The sequence below is a fragment of the Saccopteryx leptura genome, chromosome 2, assembly GCF_036850995.1.
Source record: "Saccopteryx leptura isolate mSacLep1 chromosome 2, mSacLep1_pri_phased_curated, whole genome shotgun sequence".
Taxonomy (NCBI): domain Eukaryota; kingdom Metazoa; phylum Chordata; class Mammalia; order Chiroptera; family Emballonuridae; genus Saccopteryx; species Saccopteryx leptura.
The window spans coordinates 334,571,886-334,586,283 of record NC_089504.1 but is presented as its reverse complement, the minus strand read 5'-3'; the positions used below and the strand labels follow the sequence as shown (position 1 = coordinate 334,586,283).

The following is a 14,398-nucleotide window of genomic DNA, read 5'->3' as shown; positions in this document are numbered from 1 at the left end:
CACCCATGTTACCGGACAGAGTGGCAGAGCCAGAGGTCTTTGTGTGGGTGGAAGCCCCGCCTGATTATGCTAGCAGCTCTGACTGACTGAGCCTTACCCAGAGCCCTGTGCTGAGTGGGAATAGAGTGGGGAGTTGCCAGCTCTTTGAACCTCTTACTATCCAGGTAGAGGCAGCAGCAACCCCATAGCTGGATTATCAGGCTACTAATTGAGGAAGGAAAGACTAGGAGAGAGGCTCCAGGAACACGGACTCTCTCACTGTCGGAGCCTATAAATGCTAATGAGCCTCGAATGCCAATGAGATTGAAGCCCAATACATAACATCACCATAGAGACTTATCAACTTCAAACCTCTACCTGAGCATGCCACAGGGGCAGAACCCGGGGTACAGAGTCATCAACCAGGAAGAGGGAGAGAAAAGAAAAAGCAAGAAGATAACCTCTCAAAATCAAGAATAATCTGCAGACTTTATAACCTATCCCATTTTATTATATTTGTTCGTTTGTTTCTCTTATCTTCATTCTTGATTTCTTTTTTTTCCCCTCCTCCAATTTGGTCATTTAACTCTCTGCCAGTCTTACTCTCTCCTCTCCTTGAATTACACTACCCATAAGTGTTACATCTCCCATTATCTTTTCTTTCCTCTTCCTTTCTCTCTATGAGGGTTGCACTCCAACCTTAACTCTCTCTCTCTTTCTCCTCTTTTTTCTTATTTTAGTGGTTCCCTCTTTTTCTCTCTCTCTCTCTCTCTCTCTTTCTTTTCTCCCTCTATATTAGTTTCTTCCTTTCTCCTTTACGTCTCCTCTCATTCAAACCTCAATAATGAACAAATTATCTTATCTGGGACTCAAACTTATGTTTGGCATTTTGGGGTTTTTTTACTTCACCTTTTTAACTCACTAGCAGTGCTCCCATCCCTGGCTCTCCATTTTATCGAGTTCTTGTTCCACTAAATACAATAGTAATTTTTAAATTTCCCCCCCATTTTTCTGTTTCCCTCTTATTCCTCTCATCATATCTCTTAGTCAACCAAGACCTAAAAGCAAATCATTTAATTCTTGATCCAAATTTTTTCCTTATTTGCTTTTTGTGGGTCCATACTGCTTTTTTTTCTTCTTTATTACTTCTCCCCAATTCAGGCCCTCCATCACAGGCATTGTTTGTTCTGTTTAGTACAATATAATTCACAGTTCACCACAAGATTTTCTCAAGAAAGAGGGGAGAAGAGAGGAGAGGAAAAAAGGAGGGCGGAATAATTTTCTTTTTTTAATTTTAATTTAATTTTATTTTATTTTTCTTTATTTAATTTTTTAAAAAAACTTCAATTTTTTATTTTTGTCAACTTTTTATTCTTTATTAAATCTCATTAATACTATCAACAAAACCACCCTCAGATGCCATTAAGGAAGAGAAAATCAAATATCATGGATACAAAAGAAAGAGAGGTAACACAGATAGATGAGGAAAAATCTATGGAGAAAAAATTTAATATATTGAAAACCTTGGAGTTAAATGACAGAAAATTTAAAATAGAAATCCTAAAAATACTCAGAGATATACAAGAAAACACAGAAAGGCAATTTAGGGAGCTCAGAAAACAACTCGACGAACACAAAGAATATATTTCCAAGGAAATTGAAACTATAAAAACAAATCAAACAGAGATGAAAAACTCAATTCACGAGCTGAAAAATGAGGTAACAAGCTTAGCTAATAGAACAGGCCAGATAGAAGGTAGGATTAGTGAAATAGAAGACAAGCAACTTGAGGCACAACAGAGAGAAGAAGAAAGAGACTCAAAAATTAAAAAAAATGAGATAGCCCTACAGGAATTATCTGACTCCATCAAAAAGAATAACATAAGAATAATAGGTATATCAGAGGGAGAAGAGAGAGAAAATGGAATGGAGAACATACTCAAACAAATAATAGATGAGAACTTCCCAAGCCTGTGGAAAGAACTAAAGCCTCAAATTCAAGAAGCAAACAGAACTCCAAGTTTTCTTAACCCCAACAAACCTACTCCAAGACACATCATAATGAAATTGGCACAAACCAACGGCAAAGAAAAAATTCTCAAGGCAGCCAGGGAAAAGAAGAATACAACATATAAAGGAAGGCCCATTAGATTATCATCAGATTTCTCAACAGAAACTCTACAAACTAGAAGAGAGTGGACCCCAATATTTAAAGTCCTGAAAGAGAGGAACTTTCAGCCACGAATACTATACCCATCAAAGCTATCCTTCAAATATGAAGGAGAAATAAAAACATTCACAGATACAGAAAAGATGAAGGACTTTATCATCAGAAACCCCCCACTTCAGGAATTACTAAATGGGGTTCTCCAATCAGATACAAAGAACAAAAAAAAACAAAGCCACAAGTAAAAGCTCCAAGAAGAACACAACAAAACCAAATTTAAACTGTGACAACAACAAAAAGAAAGGGGGGGGAGAGGATGGAGATTAATAGTAGCAAAGGAGGATGGAGTGCAAAAGTACTCATAAAATAGTGCACTACAATGAACTGAGTAGGAACCCTTTTCATTACTTAATGGTAACCACCACTGAAAAAACCACCACAGAAGCACATGATTTAAAAAAGATAGCAACAGAGGAAAGATGTATGGAATACAACCAAATAAAAACAAAAGATAGAAAAACGAAAGAGAAGGATCAAACAAGACACAAAACTAACAGAAAGCAATTTATAAAATGGCAATAGGGAACTCACAAGTGTCAATAATTACAATAAATGTAAACAGATTTAACTCACCAATAAAAAGGCACAGAGCAACAGAATGGATTAAAAAAGAAAATCCAACTGTATACTGCCTACAAGAAACTCATCTAAGCAACAAGGATAAAAACAAATTCAAAGTGAAAGGCTGGAAAACAATACTCCAAGCAAATAACATCCAAAAAAAAGCAGGCGTAGCAATACTCATATCTGATAATGCTGACTACAAGACAGCAAAAGTACTCAGAGACAAAAATGGCCATTTCATAATGGCTAAGGGGACACTGAATCAAGAAGACATAACAATTCTTAATATATATGCACCAAACCAAGGAGCACCAAAATATATAAGACAGCTACTTATTGACCTTAAAACAAAAACTGAAAAAAATACAATCATACTTGGAGACCTCAATACACCGCTGATGGCTCTAGATCGGTCATCCAAACAGAGAATCAACAGAGATATAGTGGCCTTAAACAAAACACTAGAGCACCTGGATATGATAGACATCTATAGGACATTTCATCCCAAAGTGACTGAGTATACATTTTTCTCCAGTGTACATGGATCATTCTCAAGAATTGACCATATGTTGGGCCACAAAAACAACATCAGCAAATTCAGAAAAATCGAAGTTGTACCAAGCATATTTTCTGATCATAAAGCCTTGAAACTAGAATTCAACTGCAAAAAAGAAAAAAATCCCACAAAAATGTGGAAACTAAACAACATACTTTTAAAAAATGAATGGGTCAAAGAAGAAATAAGTGCAGAGATCAAAAGATATATACAGACAAATGAAAATGACAATACGACATATCAGAATCTATGGGATGCAGCAAAAGCAGTGATAAGAGGGAAGTTCATATCACTTCAGGCATATGTGAACAAACAAGAGAGAGCCCAAGTGAACCACTTAACTTCACACCTAAAGGAACTAGAAAAAGAAGAACAAACACAACCCAAAACCAGCCAAAAAAAGGAGATAATAAAAATCAGAGCAGAAATAAATGAAATAGAGAACAGAAAAACTATAGAAAAAATTAATAGAATAAGGAGCTGGTTCTTTGAAAAGATCAACAAAATTGACAAACCCTTGGCAAGACTTACCAAGGAAAAAAGAGAAAGGACTCATATAAACAAAATCCAAAATGAAAGAGGAGAAATCACCATGGACATTGTAGATATACAAAGAATTATTGTAGAATACTATGAAAAACTTTATGCCACTAAATTCAACAACCTAGAAGAAATGGATCAATTCATAGAACAATACAACCTTCCTAGACTGAGTCAAGAAGAAGCAGAAAGCCTAAACAGACCTATTAGTAGAGAAGAAATAGAAAAAACTTAAAAACCTCCCCAAAAACAAAAGTCCAGGCCCAGATGACTATACCAGCGAATTTTATCAAACATTCAAAGAAGTCTTGGTTCCTATTCTACTGAAAGTCTTCCAAAAAATTGAAGAAGAAGCAATACTTCCAAACACATTTTATGAGGCCAACATAACCCTCATACCAAAACCAGGCAAGGATGGCACAAAAAAAGAAAACTACAGACCAATATCTCTAATGAATACAGATGCTAAAATACTAAACAAAATACTAGCAAATCGAACACAACAACATATTAAAAAAATAATACATCATGATCAAGTGGGATTCATCCCAGAATCTCAAGGATGGTTCAAGATACGTAAAACGGTTAACGTAATACACCATATCAACAAAACAAAGAACAAAAACCACATGATCTTATCAATAGATGCAGAAAAGGCTTTTGATAAAATACAACACAAGTTTATGTTTAAGACTCTCAACAAAATGGGTATAGAAGGAAAATATCTCAACATGATAAAAGCCATATATGATAAACCATCAGCTAACATCATATTAAATGGCACAAAACTGAAGGCTTTCTCCCTTAAATCAGGAACAAGACAGGGTTGTCCACTCTCTCCACTCTTATTTAATGTGGTGCTAGAGGTTCTAGCCAGAGCAATCAGACAAGACAAAGAAATAAAAGGCATCCATATCGGAAAAGAAGAAGTAAAGGTGTCACTTTTTGCAGATGATATGATCCTATACATCAAAAACCCCAAAGAATCCACAAAAAGACTACTAGAAACAATAAGCCAATACAGTAAGGTCGCAGGATACAAAATTAACATACAGAAGTCCATAGCCTTTCTATATGCCAACAATGAAACATTTGAGAACGAACTTAAAAGAATAATCCCCTTCACGATTGCAACAAAAAGAATAAAATACCTAGGAATAAACATAACAAAGAATGTAAAGAACTTATATAATGAAAACTATAAATCATTGTTAAGGGAAATCGAAAAAGATATAATGAGATGGAAGAATATTCCTTGTTCTTGGTTAGGAAGAATAAATATAATCAAGATGGCCATATTACCCAAAGCAATATACAAATTTAATGCAATTCCCATCAAAATTCCAATGACATTTTTTAAAGAAATGGAGCAAAAAATCATCAGATTTATATGGAACTATAAAAAACCCCGAATAGCCAAAGCAATCCTAAAGAAAAAGAATGAAGCTGGGGGCATTACAATACCTGACTTCAAACTATATTATAGGGCCACAACAATCAAAACAGCATGGTATTGGAAGAAAAATAGACACTCAGACCAATGGAACAGAATAGAAAACCCAGAAATAAAACCACATATATATAGTCAAATAATTTTCGATAAAGGGGCCAACAACACACAATGGAGAAAAGAAAGCCTCTTCAACAAATGGTGCTGGGAAAACTGGAAAGACACATGCAAAAGAATGAAACTGGACTACAGTTTGTCCCCCTGTACTAAAATTAACTCAAAATGGATCAAAGATCTAAACATAAGACCTGAAACAATAAAGTACATAGAAGAAGACATAGGTACTAAACTCATGGACCTGGGTTTTAAAGAGCATTTTATGAATTTGACTCCAAAGGCAAGAGAAGTGAAGGCAAAAATTAATGAATGGGACTACATCAGACTAAGAAGTTTTTGCTCAGCAAGAGAAACTGATAACAAAATAAACAGACAGCCAACTAAATGGAAAATGATATTTTCAAACAACTGCTCAGATAAGGGCCTAATGTCCAAAATATACAAAGAACTCATAAAACTCAACAACAAACAAACAATCCAATAAAAAAAATGGGAAGAGGACATGAACAGACACTTCTCTCAGGAAGAAATACAAATGGCCAACAGATATATGAAAAGATGCTCATCTTCTTTAGTTATTAGAGAAATGCAAATCAAAACTGCAATGAGATACCACCTCACACCTGTTAGATTAGCTATTATTAACAAGACAGGTAATAGCAAATGTTGGAGAGGCTGTGGAGAAAAAGGAACCCTCATTCACTGTTGGTGGGAATGTAAAGTAGTACAACCATTATGGAAGAAAGTATGGTGGTTCCTCAAAAAACTGAAAATAGAACTACCTTATGACCCAGCAATCTCTCTACTGGATATATACCCCCAAAACTCAGAAACATTGATACGTAAAGACACATGTAGCCCCATGTACATTGCAGCATTGTTCACAGTGGCCAGGACATGGAAACAACCAAAAAGCCCATCAATAGATGACTGGATAAAAAAGATGTGGCACATATACACTATGGAATACTACTCAGCCATAAGAAATGATGACATCGGATCATTTACAGCAAAATGGTGGGATCTTGATAACATTATATGGAGTGAAATAAGTAAATCAGAAAGAACCAGGAACTGCATTATTCCATACGTAGGTGGGACATAAAATTGAGACTAAGAGACATTGATAAGGGTGTGGTGGTTACGGGGGGAGGGGGAAGAGGGAGAGGGAAAGGGGGAGGAGAAGGGGCACAAAGAAAACTAGATAGAAGGTGACAGAGGACAATCTGACTTTGGGTGATGGGTATGCAACATATTTGAACGACAAGATAACCTGGACATGTTTTCTTTGAATATATGTATCCTGATTTATTGATGTCACCCCATTAAAAAAATAAAATTATAATAAAAAAATAAAATAAATAAATACATTCAACAAGGAAAAAAAAAAAGAATTTCCTAGTTAAGTCTAGCGTGTGGTGGCACAGTGCATAGATCATCGACCTGGAATGCTGAGGTCGCAGGTTCAAAACCCTGGGCTTGCCTGGTCAAGGCACATAAAACAAAGAACCAATGAACAACTGAAGTGAGGCAACAATGAGTTGATACTTCTCACTCCCCTTGCCCTCTCCTCTTTCTGTAAAATCAATAAACAATCTCTTAAAAAAATAAAAAGAATTTCCTAGTAATATGCTTTAAGAGAATCATGTCTAAATTTTTCTTGGTATGTATTAAGGTAAAGGTTACCTGGAGTTGTTCAAGTGTCCATAATTTTTTTTTAATTTTTAATTTAATTTTTATTTTTAAAATTTTTGATTGATTTGAGAGAGAGAGAGAGAGGATGGGAGAGAAAGGAGAAGGGGGGAGAGAGGGAGAGAAAGAGAACCATCAACTCGTTGTTCCATCTAGTTGTGTACTCATTGGTTGTCTCTCGCATGTGCCCTGACTGGAGATCCAACCCATGACCTCAGTGTGCCGGGATGATGCTCTATTCATTGAGAAACCCAGCCAGGGCAGGTGTCCATATTTTTAAATGACAGTCCTACAAAAGCCTATATGCCCCTCTCCAAAAAAAATGTTTCTGCAAATTGACTGATTGTCTGGAACTTGGAACCCATTTTCCAAATAGGAATAATATTTTATATAGTGAGTGGGGTCCTTGGTTTCAATGTGCCTGAAATAGAATTTTTAATTAGAGTGGCTATTTTTGTGGGAAAAATGCTACCTGAAAAAGATGGAATCACCATACACTACCAGAGAAAGGAAACTATCTCTAAGCCATTGGTGATGATTACATATAAGAAAGACCTTTAGTATGACAACTGTTCATAGAGTAAGGGGTAAGGATGACCTCAGGTAAAGGAGAGCCCCCAAAGACCCCAGAATAAGGAGCTGAGGGAGGCTGACCTCTTATCAATGCAGCTCCTCTTCCCTCACCTCTGGAGGCTCCAAAAATCGACATACTTCTTTTCCACTGATACTATCAGATGTCTCTGGGGTGGATTATATTCTTTGCTGATATGGGTTCACAGTTAATCCCCTAAACTCGTGCCTCCAAAGTAACACAAAGTATAGCTTTCTCAGAGAAGAGCGAATCCTTTAAAAGGGTTATTCTCTAGGAGTGTGTGGTTTTCTTATCAGTTCTACTCACTCTAGGCTCTAGAATATTGACTCAGATTGTCATTAGTGATCAGCATTCCCAGTTACCTATAACAAACATTTAGATTTTTTTTTGTCTTGTGATTACATAAATACAAGCAAATGAATTGAGAATGGGTGAATACATATCATAGAATAAAACTCTCGGCCCTGGCCGGTTGGCTCAGCGGTAGAGCGTGCAGGAGTCCTGGGTTCGATTCCCGGCCAGGGCACACAGGAGAAGTGCCCATTTGCTTCTCCACCCCTCCCCTTCTCCTTCCTCTCTGTCTCTCTCTTCCCCTCCCGCAGCGAGGCTCCATTGGAGCGAAGATGGCCCGGGCGCTGGGGATGGCTCTGTGGCCTCTGCCTCAGGCACTAGAATGGCTCTGGACACAACAGAGCGACGCCCCAGAGGGGCAAAGCATCGCCCCCTGGTGGGCGTGCCGGGTGGATCCCGGTAGGGCGCATGCGGGAGTCTGTCTGACTGCCTCCCTGTTTCCAGCTTCGGAAAAATGAAAAAAAAAAAAAAAGAATAAAACTCTCCATATAGTTTGTTTTATGTGTAGTTGTCCCACCGGAATGGTGATGGGAAGACGCAATGATGCCGCAGGCAGCTCAAGGCTGCACAGTTCCTTTTATGGCACAGGACAGAGATAGTTTGTTATATAAAGCCTGTGGTGGGATTCAGCTGGTTTGCACTGGTTCGGCAGAATTGATAATGAATTTTTTGTTGAGCTTAGTGAACCGGTTGTTAAAATGACACTTGTAAATCAGGGTTCTCTCTAAGGTGGGTGTCTGGGCAGCCACCTAATGTGGAAATCACAAATTTACATACCTTACTCTTTTTTAGCATTCCTCTGTGCAACAGCATATTCTAAGCGCCCATAGTAATGTTCATTCCATCCATAGGTGAAAAAAATTGCAAGTGAAAATGCCAATCAAGAAGCAATATGGAGGCCCTAGTTAGTTGATTCAGTGGTAGAGTATTGGCCTGATGTGTAGATGTCCCAGGTTTGATTCCTGGTCAGGGCACACAGGTGAGGTGACCATCTGCTTCTCCGTCCCTCCCTCTCTCCCTTCTGTCTCTCTCTCTCTCTCGGCTAGATTGATTCAAGCAAGTTGGCCCTGAGCACTGTGGATGGCTCCATGGACTTGCCTCAGAAGCTAAAATAGCTCAGTTGTCGAGCAACAAAGCAGCGGGCCCAGATGGGCAGAGCATCGCCCAATAGGGGGCTTGCTGGTTGGATCCTGGTCGAGTGCATGCAGGAGTCTGTTTCTCAGCTTTCCCTGATTTAATTAATTAATTAAATATTTTTCTTTCTTTCTTTTTTATTAGGTGACAGTCAGGGAGGCAGACAGACTCTCGCATGCACCCGACTAGGATCCACCCGGCATGCCTACCAGGGGGCGATGCTCTGCCCATCCAGGCCTTTGCTCTGTTGCAACAGGAGCCATTCCAGCACCTGAGGTGGAGGCTACGGAGCCATCCTCAGCACCCAGGCCAACTTTGCTCCAATGGAGCCTTGGCTGTGGGAAGGGAAGAGAGAAATAGAGAGAAAGGAGAGAGAGAAGGGTGGAGAAGCAGATAGGCTCCACTCCTGTGTGCCCTGGCCGGGAATTGAACCCAGGACTTCCACACGCCGGGCCAACGCTCTACCACTGAGCCAACCAGGCAGGGCCCACCCACCAATTCTTAAATTTACATTTATGCATCCAGCTTCCCTCAGAGACCAAATGGCCATTCCCCACTCCTAATTCCCAATCCTCAGTAGAGAAATGCTGAATGGCTTTGCTTACATTAAGTATCCTCCCCTAATCCAATGATTTATGGCTAAGGAAGTATGGTTTATTCAGTACAAATTTGGATACTGCTGTGCTTGGGGCAGAGAAGGAATCATTGACTGAATTGGGCTAAAACCTCAAGAGAAGTCCACTCAGAAACTCTTCCAGATCTTGATCCATTTCCCTGTATCATGAGATATAGTCAGGTGTGGACCAAGAATGTAATGTTTTTGACTTATCAAATTAGCAGAAGTCTGGGGGGCAATACACACTAATGGTGAGGCTGAGGACAAATAGCCACTTAGACAATTAGTGGTGGGAGCACAAAAGAGTACAAGCCTGACATGAAAACCTACGAAAATACAGATGCATTTACCTTTTAAGCTGGCAACCCCTCCTCCAGGAATCTGTTCAATAGGGATCCAGAATAGCCCAGGATCATAGATGTTTCAGACCCTAAACTTGCAAAAGAAAAAGAAAATCATAGATAAAGAATACCTTATTGCAATATCAGAAGACAAAAACAAAAACAAAACCCCCACCTACAATCCCCATCCCGTATACTCTAATAATTAAATGTAGCCAGTCTTGGACAACAGATGGTCTTCTATGCTCAACATCAAAAGAAAAACTGCATTCAATTTTTAGAGCTAATAATTTGCAGGCAACATTCTATGACTGCTGCTATTTCATACAGTAAGGTAAAAAATCTGCCCTATATGGTGCTGATGTGATCTAGAGAGAAATTGCTCCAAAAATATTTAGTGCCACTGGTGTATGGTTTGGGGGACTATATTGATCACCTCACTCTGCTGCGCAGCCTGTAGACTAGCGCTAACGTGAAAAGCTTTATTTAAGTGACAAGCAAATGACATGGGGGGGAAATTGTCACCCATAATTTAATGCATGTTAACTGAATCCTTGGGAAAATCTGGAGCAAGATTTTAAATCAATCATTTATTCTCTTTCTCCCTGCAGTACATCTCTTCATACATTGCAGACTTTAAAAGTGATATGTTTGAGGAACTCCTTAAGCATCTTTGCCACTGTGCAGATGAATTCCGGGAGGTCATAAAAACTGATATGAAAAGGCAGATGTTTGTTGAACTCTTCCTCTATTGTGACCGTGGAAAGGTAGAGTAAAACCCCTAAAGCTATGCTTCTGAAATTATTATTGTAAAGAACCAGTTTTTAGGTTGTTGTTGATGGTGATGTTTTTAATTTCTAATCTGCTGTGGACTGATACTCAGAGAAAATGGATTACTGCGGGGGGGGGCATACAAAATACAATCCACATATTTTATTATCAGATTCAAATATGAATTAATATCTGTTAGTGTCTCAAATTGCTACAAAATTTTTCAGATGCTATTTTCTTTCTTTCTTTTCTTTTCTTTTTTTAGCGAGAGAGGGGGACAGACAGGGAAAGACAGACAAGAAGGGAGAGAGATGAGAAGCATCAACTTGTAGTTGTGGCACTTTAGTTATTCATTGATTGCTTTCTCATATGTGCCTTGACTGGGGGGGGGCTCCAGTTGAGTCAGTGATCCCTTGCTCAAGCCAGCGACCTTTGGCTTAAGCCAGTGACCTTTGGGCATCAAGCCAGCGACCTTTGGGCTCAAGCCAGCGACCATGGGGTGATGTCCATGAGCCTCTGCTCAAGCCAGTGAGCCTGCACTCAAGCTGGGTGAGCCAATGTTCAAGTTAGCAACCTCAGGAGTTTTGAACCTGGGTCCTCAGCATCCCAGGCTGACGCTCTATCCACCGCACCACAACCTGGTCAGGCTCAGATGCTATTTTCAATTTCTGTATCTTTCTCATCGCAGACTTGTACCAGTTTACAGACCACACCTTGCATGGCATGGTATTTTGCAGCATACAACTTGTCTCTAAATCTCTTTTCTATTCTTTTTCTTTTTTACAAAGACAGAGAGAGAGTCAGAGAGAGAGATAGATAGGGACAGAAAAACAGGAACAGAGAGAGATGAGAAACATCAATCATCAGTTTTTCGTTGCGACATCTTAGTTGTTCATTGACTGCTTTCTCATTTGTGCCTTGACTGCGCTAGGAAATTCTAAGGAGGTTGAGGAGAAATTTAAGAACAACAGGGCTCATGCTTTTCCCCCCTGGGTTTAGCTCAGAGACTGCAAGCTCAATGGAGAAGGCCTGAATCCAACATGACTCTAAAGAGGGAGAGTAACCACTTTAGAAGGAGGAGTCTGGGTAGGGGGGCCTGAGGTTAGTCCCACTCCTCTGGCTAGAGGGAAGGTGATGAGTGTTCTCAAATACCTGTGTGTGAAGGGGAGTGGGTGTGGAGAGAAGGTGGCAGTGAAAGCTCTCAGTGTACCTCCAAGAAGACACCTGGAGTTGGGGGACAAGAAAAACTATGGTCATAAACAAGAAACCATGGGCATAAACAAAATAAAACTTCCAAATAACTCTGTAGGATAAACTCCATATGGTTAGAGTCAGTAAGTACTGTGGCTGGAATAGAACTAAATGCTCCCCTTTCTCTGGTGGTAGGACAGTATACAAGAAGCCCCCAAAGTAAACTGGTCAAAGGATATGAACACACAATTCATAGAATCATTATATATTCAACAGATGAGCAAAATAACTTTATTTATTATTGATTTGAGAGATGAAGAGAGAGATAGAGAGAGAGGAGAGAGATATAAGCAGCATCAACTCATAGTTGCTTCACTTTAATTGCTTCTCATATGTGCCTTGACCAGGGGGCTCAAATGGAGCCATGGACCCCTTTGCTCAAGCCAGTGACCCTGGGCTTCAAGCCAGTGACCTTGGGCTCAAGCCAGTGACCTTGGAATCATGTTGATGATTCTGCACTTAAGCCAGCAACCCTGAGGTTTTGGAGTGGGGACTTGAGCATTCTGGGTTGACACTCTATCCACTGTGCCACCACCAGTCAGGCAAGCAAAAGTATTTTAAAATCATAATACATATTGCTGGTAGAGCTAGAGGAAAAATATTTTCTTAAACATTCTTGGTGAAAATTTAATGCTAATAGTATCTTTGTAAAGCAAAAAAAATTACAAATTAATAAGAAGCTGATAACTCTTCCCAAGTGAAAAAGGAAAAAGGATATGAAAAAGCCATTCATAGATGAGAAAACCTCAATACAAAACAACCATGGAAATATATTCAATATTACTAATAATTAAGGAGATGCAAATTAAAATAATTAGACAACATATTTTATCCATCAGATTGGAAAGAAATGATAAATTCTAACAATATCAAATACTGGATGAATATGGAGAAATGACATCTTCATTCAGGAATAGTAAGAATGTAAATTGGGGCCCTGGCTGGTTGGCTCAGCGGTAGTGCATCGACCCAGTGTGTGGATGTCCCAGGTTAAATTCCTAGTCAGTGCACACAGGAAAAGAGCCCATCTGCTTCTTAAACCCTCCCCCTCTCGCTTCTCTCTCTCTCTCTCTCTTCCCCTCCTGCAGCGAAGGCTCTATTGGAGCAAAGTTGGCCCGGGGACTGAGGACAGCTCCACGGCCTCTGCCTCAGGCCCTATAATGACTCCTGTTGCAAACGAAGCAATGCCCCAGATGGGCAGAGCATTGCCCCCTGGTGGGCATGCTGGGTAGATCCCGGCGGGCGAATGTGGGAGTCTGTCTGACTGCCTCCCCTCTTCTAACTTCGGAAAAAAACAAAACAAAAAAACCCCCGAAAACAAATAAGTAGGGAGCACATAACTGTTCTAAGCTTCAGATTTGGGTCAGATTAGATAAGAACTGAACAGTGTACATTGGATTTAGCAATTATGTCAGTAACAATTATTTGTTAAGCATCTATTAAGTGCAAGGCATTTTGACATGCCACAGAATGAAGAAGTAGAGTATAAGCCTAAAGAGACAAAATATAGCTTTCCTGATTTTGACATTGCTGTTTTTATTTACATGATGATGGTGGTGATGTTGAACATTTCAATAAGCCATGTTCCATCTACATAAAAATCTCAGATCCCCTGTAACAACTAATTACAAACTTTCTGTTTAGGTAGGGTTTTTGGATCGGCAGAGAACATTGAGTTTGCTGGAAATATTCTATGACCGAAGTTCAAAAACGCTTAGAAGTTTACTCCGAAACCCAAGACAATGTAAGTTCCGCTCAGAGGGAGTATGTTCAAACTGAAATGATGAACTACACTAATATAATAATACAAGGTCATTCTATCCCTGTGGGATTTCTTCACATAACGTCTCCCTTAGATAATGATAGCTATATCTAGTTGTTCATTCCCCATAAATTCATGTTTTTATTTATCATGACTAGATGTATTTTTCACTACAGTGCAATATTAAAAGTTGTCAAGCTAGAACTCTACTAGAACTCAACTTTAAATTCATTCAATAGAAAAGGTTTTAGCAACAGTCTGAATTTTTCAAAAATTAAGCTGGTAATGGTAATTCCAGTTTTAATGTTCAGCTTGGAATTCTAAGATTCTTAAGGAAAATGTTTTCTTCTCCCAAGCATTTTTAATTTTATACCTTTACTGTATTTATACAGTGAATTTTTTTTATTACTTCCAAACACATAGGACTACAGGTTTTATTTTTATTTTTTTAGAGA

The 14,398-nt window shown here is 39.0% G+C and overlaps 1 protein-coding gene across 1 annotated transcript in view; it reads left to right on the top strand.

Moving 5' to 3' along the window:
- The window catches only part of EFCAB5 (EF-hand calcium binding domain 5), a 130,413-nt gene that overhangs the window by 71,111 nt on the left and 44,904 nt on the right, over nt 1-14,398 (top strand). The window contains exons 9-10 of the mRNA XM_066364377.1: nt 10,771-10,926; nt 13,826-13,925. Coding sequence (XP_066220474.1) covers nt 10,771-10,926; nt 13,826-13,925 — 256 coding nt within the window. The remainder of the gene's footprint in view (nt 1-10,770; nt 10,927-13,825; nt 13,926-14,398) is intronic.